General features: G+C 41.7%; 1 protein-coding gene across 2 annotated transcripts; it reads right to left on the bottom strand.

Moving 5' to 3' along the window:
• Positions 1-394: 394 nt before the first annotated feature.
• arhgef5 (Rho guanine nucleotide exchange factor (GEF) 5) lies at positions 395-12,616 on the bottom strand. 2 transcript variants are annotated; one of them, XM_068735560.1, is made up of 15 exons: positions 12,125-12,616; positions 7,749-11,545; positions 7,071-7,116; positions 6,687-6,736; positions 5,559-5,932; positions 4,351-4,511; positions 4,053-4,205; positions 3,836-3,965; positions 3,599-3,673; positions 3,383-3,472; positions 2,579-2,721; positions 2,288-2,431; positions 2,122-2,192; positions 1,071-1,175; positions 395-939 (listed from the first exon to the last, which is right to left on the bottom strand). In XM_068735560.1, the coding sequence occupies exons 2-15, from the start codon at positions 11,524-11,526 to the stop codon at positions 797-799; spliced, it is 5,463 nt and encodes a 1,820-aa protein (XP_068591661.1). In that variant the 5' UTR covers positions 11,527-11,545; positions 12,125-12,616; the 3' UTR covers positions 395-796. The 2 variants fall into 2 exon arrangements, with proteins under 2 accessions (XP_068591661.1, XP_068591662.1); XM_068735561.1 differs by having other exon boundaries at positions 8,424-11,545.
• Between the last annotated feature and the right edge of the window lie 2,792 nt (positions 12,617-15,408).

Here is a 15,408-nt window from a genome sequence, read left to right as displayed (position 1 = left end):
CCAGAATGATGGCACAAATAACCAATAGCAGGTCCTGGAACTGTGCCACGCCTACGGTCACGCCTCAGCCAGGCTACGTGCATTATCTGAACGTTCTCTCTTCTGTAAACAGCTCTTGCAACTCAGGCACGCTTTGTACGTGCAGCATTGCTGAGCTGATGTTCAATTTGTTACAGTTATATCTATAAAATGACCAAAACTGTTTATATATGGTAAAGAAAATAAGCCACTGTACACTCTCAAAGCATGCATATCAAAAGGTGTTTACTCCACCAATCTGAATGTATTGAAATGTCTTCACTATCTCTGTACATCTTTAAATCGTCTTTTACATTTTGCATGATTTCTTTCAGCTCTGCAGGGGCCAACTTATCAATAGACATGCACCAGACACTCAACTTTTGAATTCTCTTTAATATACACAAATAATAAAACATTTTCCAAGCACATACCTTTTTGCATTTCCCTTTAAAAAAAAGATCTTAAAACAACAGTTCATCGATGTAATACAGCACACAAAATGTTTGCAATGTCCTGTAGATAACACTTAATAGAGTCAAAAAGTCCTTAATGTCTTTCAGGCAGGCCTCAGCAGTTCACGGATTGTTCCAACGGCAATATATTGTACGACTAAAAGACCCAACGCTACATTGAGATGCATTCTTACAGCATCTCAGTTGCTGCACTATTGTGAACAATATAATGCCCCATTTGGAGCACTAAATGTCCATAGTCCAGTTTCCAGTAGTTTGAAGCAGATAATTGAGAGTCGTATCCTTTACGGTGCATCCAGGACTCAAACAGCTGCTGTGGCAGTTGTCAGTTTGAGGGCATCTTCCAGGTTGCGTTGCCGAACTCTAGAGTTGGTTATGGTTTCCAAATATGACTCGGGCACCCATCCACGATGCCGATCGGACAGTCTGGTCCCCTCTACCCAATCTAGGAGGAAAATAGAATCCAACAAAAATTAAATGAATGCTTATCGCTAATAATACCAGACTGCATATATCGTATAGGTGAATCCCACTTTCCACAAGGGAATGATGAAAAATGTAGTGTGATGATCTTACGGTCACTGCTTTGTTGGTGCACTAGAATGATATCAGCTTTTTCCAACGACAACTCATCGGGCTGCTGGGACACAATAGCTCGGATACACTGCATCTGTGTAAAATCTGTATGGACACAAGAGGAGTGAAGTCAGACCTACAGTCATTAAGAATCATCGATCAATAACGCAAACTGTGTAATGCTTAGATAGTAAACTGGGCCTGAAAAAAAAATGTTCATCCAAACAGAGCTCCACCCAACTACCATCTGACTTGAGGTCTAATCAGCCCGGGTAACTGAAGACACCTGTGTGAGTGTGCACAGCCTTTATCACATGCCATGCATTTACTAAAACTAAGTCAGAAAAACTCTGAATATCAGAATTATAAATACAGTTTATTTCACTATTAGCAGTAATAAATGATACCCTCCAACACAGTGGCACTCAGTTATGGTGTACTTTTCCAATGGAAGTTCACTGCATTCCCCTGCGGTTCAAAAGGTGTAGATAATATGAGCGCAACGTTTTCATTTTGTTCCACATGCCATGTATGCACAATTTCAACAATTGAACCAAAATTGTATCATGTCACTTATTTTCCGAAAAATCCCTCAATACTTTCAGTGGGCAGTGTTTACATGCCATGTGACCTCTTGATGAGTTTTAACTTGAACATCTGTCCTCATTGCACTTCATACCCTGATGAAGAACGTTTGAGCTGAAACACGTTGGTTATCAGTGAGTTAATAAAGTATTTTTAACCTACAATCAGAGGGCCTCGGGTGCTTTTTAGACTGCCAACCTATACCATGGACTTCCTTTCAAAGTAAGCTGGACAGTCAGTTTTATTGTTATGATACCATATTTTACTTCGTTAATTTTCATGTGACAACGTACCTGTTGCAGAGGATGCAAAATGACAACTTGAAACTAAATCTTTAGTGTTTGGAATCTGAACTAACGACTCACAATAGAGTAACACATTGAGTGTTTATTATGTAGGGAATGAGTGAATTGGCAAGGATTTCAACAGCTTAGCATTTTGCAATGTCTAAAACAAAATACTTCACCTTGCGCAGCAGAAAAATCTATTTCAGGATGCGGCCGGGAAAGAGCAGATATCCAACGTAGCTTATCACTCCTGAAGAAAGAAAAAGCAAGGATGAGTTTATCATCTGCAACTTTTTCCACTTACATGACATACAGTCATTCCCTGCTACGGTCTCAGTCTCTTACTGTGCATCAGTCCGTAGCAGCAGGGCTCTGTTTGTCATGTGAAGCCGGAACAGGTTCTTCTGGAGGGAGTGAAGTTTGACGCGGCAGTTCTCGGCACGCAGGTCTGATACCGGACAGTGGTCTATTACTGTGTACCTTCCCCCTCTGGAAGCAGCGAAAGCACAAAAGAGAAATGAGATGGCGGAAGGAAAGACTGTGATAAGATTGAAGGGATGATAAAAGACTGCGGATATGAGGAAAACAGGATGCAGTGAATGGGAAGGGATTATTCAAACATGTTTGTTGACTCACTCTTTATGTAGTGAAAGCAGCAAGTAGTCATTGAATAGGTGCAAATGAACATTCCTCTCCGTTTCCTTTAGAGAAAAATCCATCAGTTCGGTGACCGGCCCTTCCCGCACCAGCCTCCGAGACTGACTGATCAGAGGAAGAGTCTATAACGACACACACACACACACACACACACACACACACACACACACACACACACACACACACACACACACACACACATTAATATTTTTGAGCATGAAAGTAAAATTTTCAGAGTTTGACAAAATGATCTTAACTCAAGCTCCTTTTCTGGGACTTTCAACCACATCTCATGGTCAGTTGTATATTTGCCATACATATAGGACCACCAGTTAATCACACGACTACAGATCGTGGCATGCCAATTTAGCAATCTCCATGGCAACTGAGTTAACTCCCTACACCGATGAAGACTCTTGTGGTGCAGTTGAAAAGCTAGTAAGTGGCCCTTAAGTTAGTATCATTTGGTCACACTTTTTGTTTTGTTGTAGATTCTATAAACATCACTAAAAACAAGGATATTTACTAATTAGCTCTGGAAATGATGACTGAAATAAATGTCATGATACAAAAAAATTTTTAACACAAGTATGCAAAATCAAATGTCAAATAATTGTCCAATGCGATTAATCATGTAAATCTGTTTATAAAATAAAATTCATCACAAATAAAATAAAACAATTTTCTTAGTTTTTAATTACAGTTTGCATGAAATCACTCATTTTATGATCATATCATCACAATGTAATCCCATTGATTTTGTCCCTAGAAGTCATTACTTACCCTGCATTCAAAGTCCGTCTTTGCACTGAGACAGACCAGCGACTCAATGCTTTTCATCTGAGTGATGCTGTCGTTACTCTCTTGAATCAGCTAAAGGAAAAATAAATTAAATAAAAAGAGACATTTGACAGCGAGAAGTTAAAGATATCCAAGATATTTTTCAACTATATTATAATATTGCTATCCTACACTAACATAAATAGGATGTTACAGTACCTTCTCCAGAAGTTTCAAAGATTTGATGGCTTGATTTGCCTCTGCAGTACCAGGAGTTGTTCTCTTCACAATGTTCTGGACAGAAACAGTGTGTTAAAGTGTTAAAGTGAGATAGACAAATGTTGTGAACCATCAAGCTTTGCTGTTTCAGAAATTCTCACACACACACACACACACACACACACACACACACACACACACACACACACAACACACAACACACAACACACAACACACCTGGACCAGCAGCTTAATTCTTGTGATCCTCTGGAAGGGAAGGACGAGGAAGGAACGGAGAGGAAGCCTTTGACAAACAGGACTCCTCTCTAATTTCTCCACAATCCGCTTGAACCCTATATTCTCATTCCTGAAGGAAAAACATAAATTCAATACATAGAAAGATAAAAAGAATACAGACGATGGCTGAACAGAAAGGCTTGACTGAGTGACTTACATGAGTCTCTGGTAGGTGGCGTCCTGATAGGACTGGTTGGTGAGGTAGGGGACATAAACCATTTTGAAGCGCTGACAGTGCCGAGCGATGATATCACACACGGTGAATTGTATGATGTCAGTTTCCACCCGTTCCTCCAACTTTGATAAAAAACTGAAACAAAAATCAAGAATTATTCTAAGCGTATTTCTCCCACAGATTTGTGTAATTGTACCTGCACAACACAAATGGGTTTGATAATCACTTAATGCATGTTTCATGTATCTAAATGTGGACGTAGATGGGAACCGGCCCTGACCTGTGGCTGATGGCGCGAACATCAGCAAGCCGTGAAAACAGCCAGTTCCTATCTTGAGTAGTCAACAGCGCCCCCAGCTGTTTGCACTTTACAAAGTGTTCAACCACAATGTCCAAACTCCGGCAGTAGGAGGCTTCTGAGGTCACCACTTCAAATCTCACCTAGAAGGAAAAATACATGAGAAAAGATGAAAACACTGAGTCAGCTACAACAAGAGCTGCTACGCAGAAAATTATAACTAACAAGCACAGTGTTATTCGCTGGCAGGGGTCTTTTGACAGGGATGTGACTAACTAAGATTTCACAATGGCTTGCAGTTAAGACATGTCAGTTTTAAAGTTGAAAGGGAAACACCTACAATACCCGAGAAACACGACGTGTTTACGCAATCACCACACTCGTCTGCCAATACAAAGTGGATCAATGGGAGGGTTATTCTGAGATGTGGCAAGATTGAATTTTTCCTCATCATTTTAGTAGTTTGGTGTGTGAGGTAAGAACTGTGAATAGCTGATTCATTAGAGTTGTCATTTCACAGAAGTCACCATGCAATGATTTGAAAATGAATGAAACAATAGAGAAGCTGCTGATGTGAAATGAAGCTCCAAAACATTCTGGTCATTGTGGTGAAAGTGAATCTCTAAAACTATAACAGATTAACATGAAAACAAATGCATTTCAAAGTTATCAGATGAGTGAAATATTTGCTGTTTTAGAGATTCACTTCCCCATGTATATTTACTACTTACAAGTGGCCGGAATGTTTCGTCATTTCACATCAGCAGCTTCTCTATTGTTTCATTCATTTATCATTAAGGTGAGAATGTTGTGCCAGTAGCTTTGCAGAAAATGAAACAGAAACTTTGTCACAGATTTTTACACTGCTGCTTAATATTTACCATACTTAAGAAGGAACAGTTTTAGCTGCTCAAAGCTGCTCTAATAAATAATTGTATTATTTATTTATTTATTTATAAAAAAAAGCATTGCGCTTTTTTTTCTTTTTCGCCCTGAGAATTCTCCTGAATTTCACTGAGGTGTGACTGTTGTGCTAGTAACTTTACAAAGAAGTGCAAATGCATGATTTAATTGGATCCCTGACAGAAGTTTCTGGCACAAAGTTCCTACATCAATAAAACCCTGCATAGCTGTATAAAAAAAACCTTCTTCCATCAAACTTTCATTTGTGCAGTAAGACAACTTGTTACCTCCTGTAGTCGCCTCTGGTCCTCTGTGAGCTCCTCCAGCCCACCACTGTTCCTGACCCCCGGCAGCTCCCGCCACAGCGTGGATGACTGTGAGAGAGAGATGGATAGACGTGGGGAGGAAGGCCTGCCTTCACTCTTGGCGGGCTCAGGGAGAGGTAAGCTTTGGATACTGGTGATGGAGCCCACATGGGACCAGGAGTGGGGGTGCGGTACAGGAGGGAGGGGAGGAAGAGGTCTGCGTGCAGGAGGGGGTGAGGGAGCAGGAGACACTGTAGTAGTGCCCTCGCACACAGAGACGCCATCAGAGCGAGCCTGGCGCAGGATCTCAAAGTTCTGGGCGGCCTCGCTGTACTGCTGGTAGAGCTGGGCAGCATCTGGGAGAAAGAGAGGAAGTGAGACGAGGAAAGACAACAGAAGGGAAGGGGAAACAACAGAGAGAGAAAATTGAACAATACAGGCAGCAAAGGAAAAAGAGGAGAGAGAGATAGAAAGACATTAACAGTTAGCCAAGAGCAGTTGTTTGCATTTGACATTCCTTTTACACGTACTTGTCGGAATGCAAAGTTGGAGCAGCAGCTGTTTTTGTCTCAAGTTAGGAGATATGAATACTTGCAGAAACCTGTCTGTGGCTTGCACAGACACACATGTATCACATACCCGCACACTCCTGCCCCATTTCTCGCAATATTCATGTGAATCAGAGGCCTAGGGACGTGCTGCCATTTTAGGTTATTTAAAACATAATTTTAAAATGGTGTGAGCCAACAGTGAACTGTGGTGTGTTTCATTTAAATTCTGAGGCAACATGCTCAGAGTGAGAGATAAACAGTTGGGGAGCATGTATTCACTCAGAGATGAATCACACACACTGAAGGGAAATGCTCAACTGCGTCATGCTTTTCCCGACCACAGCCAGAGTAGATATGATCAGAAGACACGTCACTGTCGCATACATGGCCTTTTCCAATAATCAATCATGAGATTTACTATGAAACAAAAGTGCCGGTGATCAGAAAAAAATAAAATAAGTCAAATAGTAAAAAAGAAAAAAGAGAGTTAATATCATATTTTTCAACTACATGACCTGAATGAAACAGAAACAAGATACATAAGTACAAAGGTACTCACTGAAAAAACGTGAATTCCTTTTCCGTCTGTCGATTGTGTCCAAAACATTCCTACAGTGCCAAGAAAGAGTGACAAGAACAACAATTTATTTATAACCATGAAGACATGTAGACAGAATTGACTAAACTGTCTAAACTGCTTCTTAGTGTGGAACATTTGTATTGAATGTACAGAAATAGGACTTTACTGAGTGATTCAAAATATCAGCTAACATTCTGACACCATAGAAATACAGCATTTTACCTCCATATGCTAAACTATGAACGTTTTTAATATTGGGGACCCTCAATTACATAAACATATCTAAACTTAAATCAAATATTGACACATCTTGACCCCTACTGTCTTTTAACATGTGCAATGTGTGTGATTTGTTTCACTCACCTCAGCTCTACTTCTCCCCAGCTTTTGCTTTTATCGTCCTCGTCATCTGAAATATAAAAGTATCCGTTCGTCGAAACATTATACAACAGCATACTTGCACTATATTCTAATTAACTGACTATGAGTTTGGATGAATAAGTAAAAACACTAAACAATTAAAAAATAGGTAATAAATTAAATAAATAGTTAGTTAGTTAGTAACCGTGCTCCAACAAGCATTACAGAAAAGATTAATGTGTTTCCAAAACTCGTGTTTCTCTTGTTGTGTCTCAAAGCAGAATCATCTTGAGCCTTTTTAGCTCATGCTTCCCTTACTTTCTCCACCTCCACTTATCTCCGCCCACTACCTGTGCACCACAACACTGTGACGCAGTTTCATGTAATGTGATCAGATCAGCAAACTGATAATGTCTATAATGTCTGTTCTGTGATTAATTTGACAACAACAATAATGCAAGAAACTCCCAGACAGTAAAACAAGAAATGAGTAGAAGATTGCCTCTGATTAAACTTTTCAGTTAGTAAAATCAAACATTTGCTTCATTTAAAGGTTACTTCCTCTGCAGGAAGTCTAGTCTAAATATAATCCTGTTGAGATGATTCTTTTTTTCTTCTTTTTTTTTTTGAAATACTGGACAGAAGCAGTCAGTCTCTCCCTCCTCCATCTTCTGTTTTTACCTGTTGTAGAGAATATTCTGGTTCTGCGATCCCTTCCAACATCATCATCTTCTTCTTCTTCCACTTCTACAAGCTCTCCATTCCTCCTTTCAGTGGTTTTACGGATTCCCCTTCTTCGTAACCGAGCCTCAGGACCCAAATCTCGGAAACTGCAGCTGCTCGTCAGAGTCCCCCCTGCTATTTTTGTTTCTGCGACCACCTTTCTCTCTCTGTGTTCCCCATCGACTTCCTCTCCTACCTTATCCACAGTACCCTTCTCCTCAGGCTCCTCGCCCTGCCTCTCCTCTTCACTCTCACCCATTCTGTCTTCCAGCTCCTGGCCACCCTCTCCCTCTCTGGAGGGAACGAGGAGGTCAGACTCGGTTTCATAATTCAGAATGGGGCAGCTGTTAGGCTTGTACAGCGTGTTGCTCACAGATAAATACATCTCCACCTCCTTCGCCCTTCTTGCTTCTTTTTCCATTTCTGATAATTTAACCTCTTCCCTATGTTTCTCCTCTACAGCTGCTTCCTCTAACTGAAGGGGACCAGACGGCTCTGTCTCTTTGTCCAAACTGTGATCCTCCTTCCCTTCTGTGTCTAACAGTGTGTCAGCATGAGTGTATGTAGGTGTGTCACCAACATGCATAGCTGTGAACTGGTCCGCATGCATGTCATTTTGGCTCTGACCCATACCTCTCAGTCCCTCCACCTCCAGCGGCTCTTCCTCCTCCAGCTCTGGCTCTGAGTGGTGTTGGTCCGTTCCCACCTTAATAACGGACACCTCTCCAGTCACTCGTGCAGCCTCCTCCTGTTGATTGTCGTTCTTGATCTCGGTCTTGCACTGGTCGACCCCTTGGTTCCCTCTGTCCTCTGCATTAGGTTCGTCAACAATATTTTCCTCTGAACGTCCCAAAATCTCTCGCACTACATCTTTGGCCCATTTGAGGTGCGGGGCTTGGGAATGCCGCTTGGGCTCTTCGGACATGCTCCATGCGCCGCTCATTCGAATCCGAATGGCCTCCACCTCTTCTGGACTCATTGCTCCGGTGGTAATTGCTTCCAAGATGGGTTGAATTTGTTCCAAATTCACCTGAGAACAAACATCCCCATAAGGATTACTCGGGACTGGCATGGTCTGCTCCCTCTCTCCTTCCACCCCGTCTCTATTTTTCTCCCTCCACTTCATGAGAAGCGTTTCAGTCTCTGAGTCTCTTTTAATGGTGGATGGGTGCTCAACTTTCCTCCTCATTTCTACTGACGATGCTCTGTGTCTGACATCTCCTTCGATTGTTTCTCCTGTGGCTGGCTTTTCCTTCCATGGCGTGTCACACTCACTCTTGCTGTCTGTGTCCTGGATGTTGATGATCGGGTGTTCATCATTTCTACTCAGGTCATCATGAGGTTGCTGTGTGGCCTCATCACCGCAGTGATTACAACTTTCTATGTTTGGGTTGCCTCTTTCCACACCTCCCATGTGATCAACTTGTGACAGTGACGTCTCGTTGGTTGTTGGCCGGAGCAACGTTTGCCCAATCACACAGAAGACGTACTTTGGCTGCTTCTCCCTCTCCTCTTCATCAACCGCCTCCTCCTTTCCCCTCTCCTCGTCTCCCTCACACCCCTTGACGGCAACAGGAGAGTGGCCATCACGTGCATCTTCCCAGAATTCCTGACAGTCCTCAAACTCCTCTTCCTCTCTTTCATCCTCCTCGTCTTCACCGCTGGACACGGTCACAAAATCTTCCTCTCCTGACAGCATTATGTGTCTATCTTGCCTCCACCCTCTCTCACTTCCTCCTTCGTTCTCAGAGCGGCCCAAATAACCGCTTCCACCCTCTTCCTCTCTGTCACTCCTGTCTGTCACGTTCTCTGCCTCTGCATCCCTCCGCCAGCTTCCCTCTATCCCTCCATCTCTGTCAGACAGATGTTCTTTCCCTCCCTTATCTACTTCTCTCCACACTTCACCCACCTCCTCTCCATCTACACTCACACCCTCTGTCTCCCTCTCTCTGTCTTCCCTGTGCTCATTTCTCCCTTCATGTCTTCCCCTGTAGCTGCTTTGGTCCAAATTCTTCTCATCTGGTTCCTCTTTTACTCGCCGCCCCTCTCTTTCCCACTCACCCTGTGACTCTATACTCCTCTCTTCTTCGCTCCTCCTCTCTTTCCCCCTTGTGTGTCTCTCTCTGTCGACAAACTCGTCTTTACTATTCTTGCCCCTCTGTGGCTCTAACCACATCCTTCTCTGCTCCGTCATCTCCCCCCTGTCTCTCTCTTGCCGCTCACTTCTTTTCTTCTCCCTTTGACTTCTTTCAGCAGCTGGATCTCTCTGTTCTTCTACGTCTCTGTCACTTTCAGCAGTGCTCTCTCTCCCCGATTCCCTCTCTTCATAACTGTCTCTGCCTCTTCTATATTTCATGTCATTGTCCATGTCGCTGCTCCACTCTCCGCTGCTCGTGGCTCGTGGCGGCACAGGAGGAGCCGTCTCGTTTTGGGATCGGCTGCTACCCTCTTTCTTATCATCCCACCTACAATCAACCCCTCTTTCCTTCACTTTCCTGCCTGTCTTCTGCTCAGACTGTCTGTGTCTGTCTCTGTCTCCCTCTCTCCTGTCATATTTCAACTCTGTCACATTTTCCTTCCATCTGTCTCCCTCCCTTACAGCTAGCCGATCAACCTCTCTGTATCTCACCCCATCTTTCTCCCCTCCCTTCCTCCTGGATCGATCCACCTCTCTGTCCCCTTCTCTATATCTCTGCCTGTCCTCTTCCCTGTATCTATGCCTATCTGGATCTGTCTCCCTCTGTGTTTTACCCGTATCGTCCCCCTCACTTCTGCTGTGTTGATATGTTAACTCCTGCCTCTCTTTGTGTCTCACTTTCTCCCTCTTCAGCTCTCTCTCATCACTGTCTCCTTCACTCCTGGTGTCCCTCCTTCCCTCTCTCCTTTCAGCCATTTCACCATCTTTCCTATCTGAGTAGATGTGTCTTGGATTGCGAGGAGAAGGCGCCCTGGTCTCCCTCTCTCCCATGTTTGGCCTTGGCTTTTCTCTCTTTCTACCTGTATCCCTCTCTCTTCTGTCCCATGAATCACCCCTTTCTCTTATCCTGTCAGACTCCAGATATTTTTCCCTCTTTCGTGATTTCTCATCTTTTACATGTCTTCCTACAGTGTTTTTTCCCTCTTCCTTTCCCCTGCTTCGGATCTCATCTCTTTCCCTCTCTCTGTACCTCTCTCTCTGCCGTGCCCTCTCCCTTTCTCTCTCCCAGTCATCTGGGTCTACTCTTTTCGGCCCATCTCTCGGCCTTCTTTCTCCTCTCGCCTCATCCGTCTCGGTGAAGGACGGCATTCCCTTACGACGATCTGCGCTGCGTTTTCTCGCTCTGGGAAATGTGTCGCCTTTCTTCGTCCCCCTTTCTACAACTCTCAAAGTCTCATTCTCTAGAATCGACAGCGGCCTCCCATTCCTGCTTCTGTCATCTCCCTGCCTCCTTTCTCTCTCCCTCCACTCTCTTTCTCCCTCTCTCGGACGGGGTGCAGGAGCTCGGTCTCTCTCATAATATCTATCCCGTGGGTCCAAATCTTTGTTTCTTGCTTTGTCCATCATTTTCTCTGTTTCTCTCTCCCTCCTCCAGACTTCCTCTTGCTTACTGTCTCTCTCTCGCTCCGACTGGGCAGTCATTGCTGGCCTGGGACTTGGATCCCGGGAAACTTTTCCACCTGGTTGAAGCTTGCAGTCAGACGTGTTTATGTTAGATAAAGTGTCAAAGAGGCTGCAGCTGGGCCTTTTGGTCCCCATCAATCATAATTTGGAGAACCTAAAAGAAAGCAAAGGCCCACATGGTCAACTTAGAAATCAAGCATTAAGAGACAAACTATTTTCAGGGACAAAAAACATAAATGCAGGTCAAATTAAGCAATATGGAGAGGTCTGCAACCTTTTACAGACTTAGTTAATGTCACAGAGTTGACAGTGAATACTCAAAAACTAAATTTCTTTAATGTTACTACTACCTGATAGCTGCAACAATGCTGCGTCTTCAGTCTGCTATTGTCTTTTTTTGTTGAATGCACTAAATTGCAACCTTTACACTCTAGAGCTAACAGCTACTGTGTATAATGGTCTACGCCAGTGGTTGTACAATAACTTTAAAGTAGAAGAGTATACCAGAGAAAAAGTGACACCCTCTTACAGTTCTCTAAGAATGCAGCACAGACTTGCAAAGTACAGCATACCAAAAGAAGTCTTTCAGAAAGCGAGGGCATGTGACACATAGGCATGACATGTAACATGTAAACCATAACTAAGCTGGATCTAAATCTGCTCAAACTAGAAGCAATTTACAGAAGAAGTGTTCATCTGAGTCCATGAAAGAAGAAATAGTGAAGCAACTCACCTGAATGTTGTATCCTGGGGAGATCTGTTGTCTCCCCCTGGGTCCAGCTCAGCTCAAAAGCATGGGATTGCACAAGAATTCATTCCCTGTATTGTCTAGCTGACATTGCAAATGTCCACCATTTTCAAATCAATCAAAGCTGCCCTTTCCTCTCAATACTTTATCTCTTGTGAAAAACGTGATGTTTACGCCTGAGCTCTCCTTGTTTTTCCCTCTTGCTGCCTCTCTCTCTGTCTCGCCCCACCTCCCCTCCTTCCTCAAATTCCCAAACAAGTTTCAACAGATTGACACTTATCTTTCCCCTCCTCCTTCTCTCTGTCTCGTCCTCCCTGTGGCTGTTGCTGAACAGGGAGATCTCTAATAAATCAAGCAAAAGTCTGTTGAGCCCGTCCACTACTTTAGTCTCCTCTACTGCCAATGTGGTCGCCTGTGTGGGCCCCCCCTGGCAAAATAAAGTACAAAACTCTCTCCTCTCTCTTGCCCCATTCCTTTCTCGCGAAACACAGGAAGTACACCTCCTTGGTGTTTCTGGCTTGGAGCAGTGATTGGTTGATATGGAGTAGCTGGGTGTGTCTGCACAATACACACAGCCAGGTAAGGTAGGTCTGAGATAATACAAGGGAGAGTGGGGGAGGGGAGACAGAAAGTAAGAATTGAGAGCACACACACACACACACACACACACACACACACACAGAAAGGTGGAAAGCTTACTGAGGTCTATAAAATTCGTCTCAACATTCCCATGAGATATAGCAAAGAGGAGGGAGAAAGAAAATACACAAACTGTTTCTTATGATTCAAAAAAAATGAAGCAATCACAGAGGTGGAAACCAAGGGAGGGGCATTTACAAGTAAATGATTTGTTTAACAATGACTGCTTTACTACTTTGATTGAGTACTGAAGTGACCTAAACATTTGGAGCACCACGACTCTGTCATTAACATTACAAAATAAAGACAATAAGACGGTTCTCTATTTCACATTAACTTGTTCCTTTGCTTTGTTACACTTCTCAGGCTATACTTTACTTTACCTTCACTCACTTAATTACATTCATAAACAGACTTCTCATTCAGATTTGTACTTCATTTTAAATGATATAAGTATGTTAAAATTATTATTAATTATAAATCTCAAGCTGTATCATGTCATATAAACATCCCTGCAGTAAATCTTCACAAGGTTTATTAGAGAGTTCAGTTTTGTTCAGGTAATTAAATGTTATGGATATTTTGCAGACTTTGTGGTTTGTGGTGTTGTTGAATTGTATTGCAGTTTAAACTTCCATTTGTATCAATGAGGGCATTTGTTTTAGTTACGTCTACCAAATAGACTCGTATGTATGGCTACTTTAAGTTTAAAGAAATAGTTAAACATTTTTGGGAAAACATATTTTGTACACATCTACTATCTACATCTGCTTTCCCTGCGCAGGAAAGAAGGGACTGAAGTCTATCCATTCTGAAATATTAGACATTTCTTGCTTTGTTGCTTATTTTGTCTTTGTGGATAAACAAGGGACTTGCAAAAATATTTTTTATTTGTAAATGCCAATAAAGTCACTGAAATGAACTGACCTCTCTATAGTATATAACTGTCTTTTTTTCTAATATAAAGATTTTAATTTCTGTTGAGGGTAAGAAGCTAACAATGATGTAAAAAAAACTGTACAAACTAAACTCTCTTCTCATGTATTTTTTCAACTGTTTCCTCATGAAGGAGACTGTTGTCTTAAATACATTGAGCAAATCAGGCTACTGATGAATGTTTATCATCTGTAATCTTATCATTTTAAATACTTCTTTTAATGTATGCAAGCTGGGTTATGATTAGAAGAATGGGGCATTGTTTCAGGGAAATCAATCTGATCAGACCTGTAACAGGTTAAAGGCTGTGACTTGTATTCAAATTCATGATGATGAATTGGAAGGATGAGGCACAGATAAATAGAAAACAAGTGTTGCATCATCATGTGGTGTGGCTGCAATTGGATATACTTGTACTCTACTTTGTACACTAAAATGTAATTCATATTAAAAATATGCTACTATATGGTTTTAAAAGAATGTTATTTAAACAACAGACCTTTCCCTGTGAGAATGAACACAGCGGTATATTTGTACTGGAGCACACTTATTAACTTCTTAAATATGTGATTATCACGCTGTTTCAGTGAAAAAAGACACTCATTGCCAGGTAATGTGTTGCACAAAAATAAAACTAATGCAATGTTACACAATGAAACCTCCTATAGTCATGAAGATTATGATTTTTTGCTTTTGTTAATAAGTGTTTTAGAGAGGTGTTTAATAATCAACTTCATGATCATCTTGGAGAGTGTAGTTTAGTTTAGTCTGGTTGACAGTAAGAGAAATTAAATCACAACTGTATAAAGTCATGGATTACATAATTATGTACAAGATTTATTATGGTCCTTAAAGGGAGTAAATATAAAAAAGTTCAGGTGATTAAGCAACATCATTACCAACGATGCAATACATAAAAAAACTAAGTCAAACAACAGTGTTGTAAAAAATTATTTACAATCATCTCACACTTCCAAGTGGCCAAAAGCCGACCTTTCTTTTTAAAAATATGTTGGTTACCTCATTTAGTCTCATAGACTGCAGCGCTGGTAAATTGTATTGCATTAAGCTACTGAGAGAAGATTATAATATAGTGTCCACCCAAACAATGAGGGTAGATTAAATATTATAAACACCTCTTAGTGAAATGCAATATAACTGAATAACACCACAAACAGCCTTCAAAATTACCAAATAGTTGAATCAACATCTCTCTCAAGAAAATTGAACATTATAACCCTCATGGAGGCGTATGGATCTATTGCAGGACTGTTGTATTAGACTGCATTAGTTTTAGCTTGGTGAACTTGATAAACTTGCAAATGTGAGTGTATGTTGGTAAACCTTTATAAAATTGATGGTAACAGTTTTTTGGGGAGCCCTGGGACATTATCGGCTACATGATGTAGCCCAAAGTCCAACAACATGATATATTTATAGTGGTTTGTGCAGCGTTAACAGAAGCACACAGGGGAAACTGCAGACATCTTCTTCTTCTTTGGGGTTTATTGGCGGTTGGCAAACAACACATTTGCGTATTACCACCACCAACTGGTATGGAGTATGAACCAGGATGACTTATTATTGAATACAAAATAGATGAAAAATAAAAAACGGTCTAACATTTTATCAATAATATAAGTCAATCCAAGATACTGATATAGTATTTGACAACACTTACTTCTTGAGTTCTG

This window comes from Cebidichthys violaceus, unplaced genomic scaffold (assembly GCF_023349555.1).
Source record: "Cebidichthys violaceus isolate CVI_PGR_0920_01 unplaced genomic scaffold, fCebVio1.0.p SCAF_7, whole genome shotgun sequence".
Classification (NCBI taxonomy): Eukaryota; Metazoa; Chordata; class Actinopteri; order Perciformes; family Stichaeidae; genus Cebidichthys; species Cebidichthys violaceus.
The sequence above is the reverse complement of the archived record's forward strand: the minus strand, read 5'-3'. Positions and strand labels throughout refer to the sequence as shown.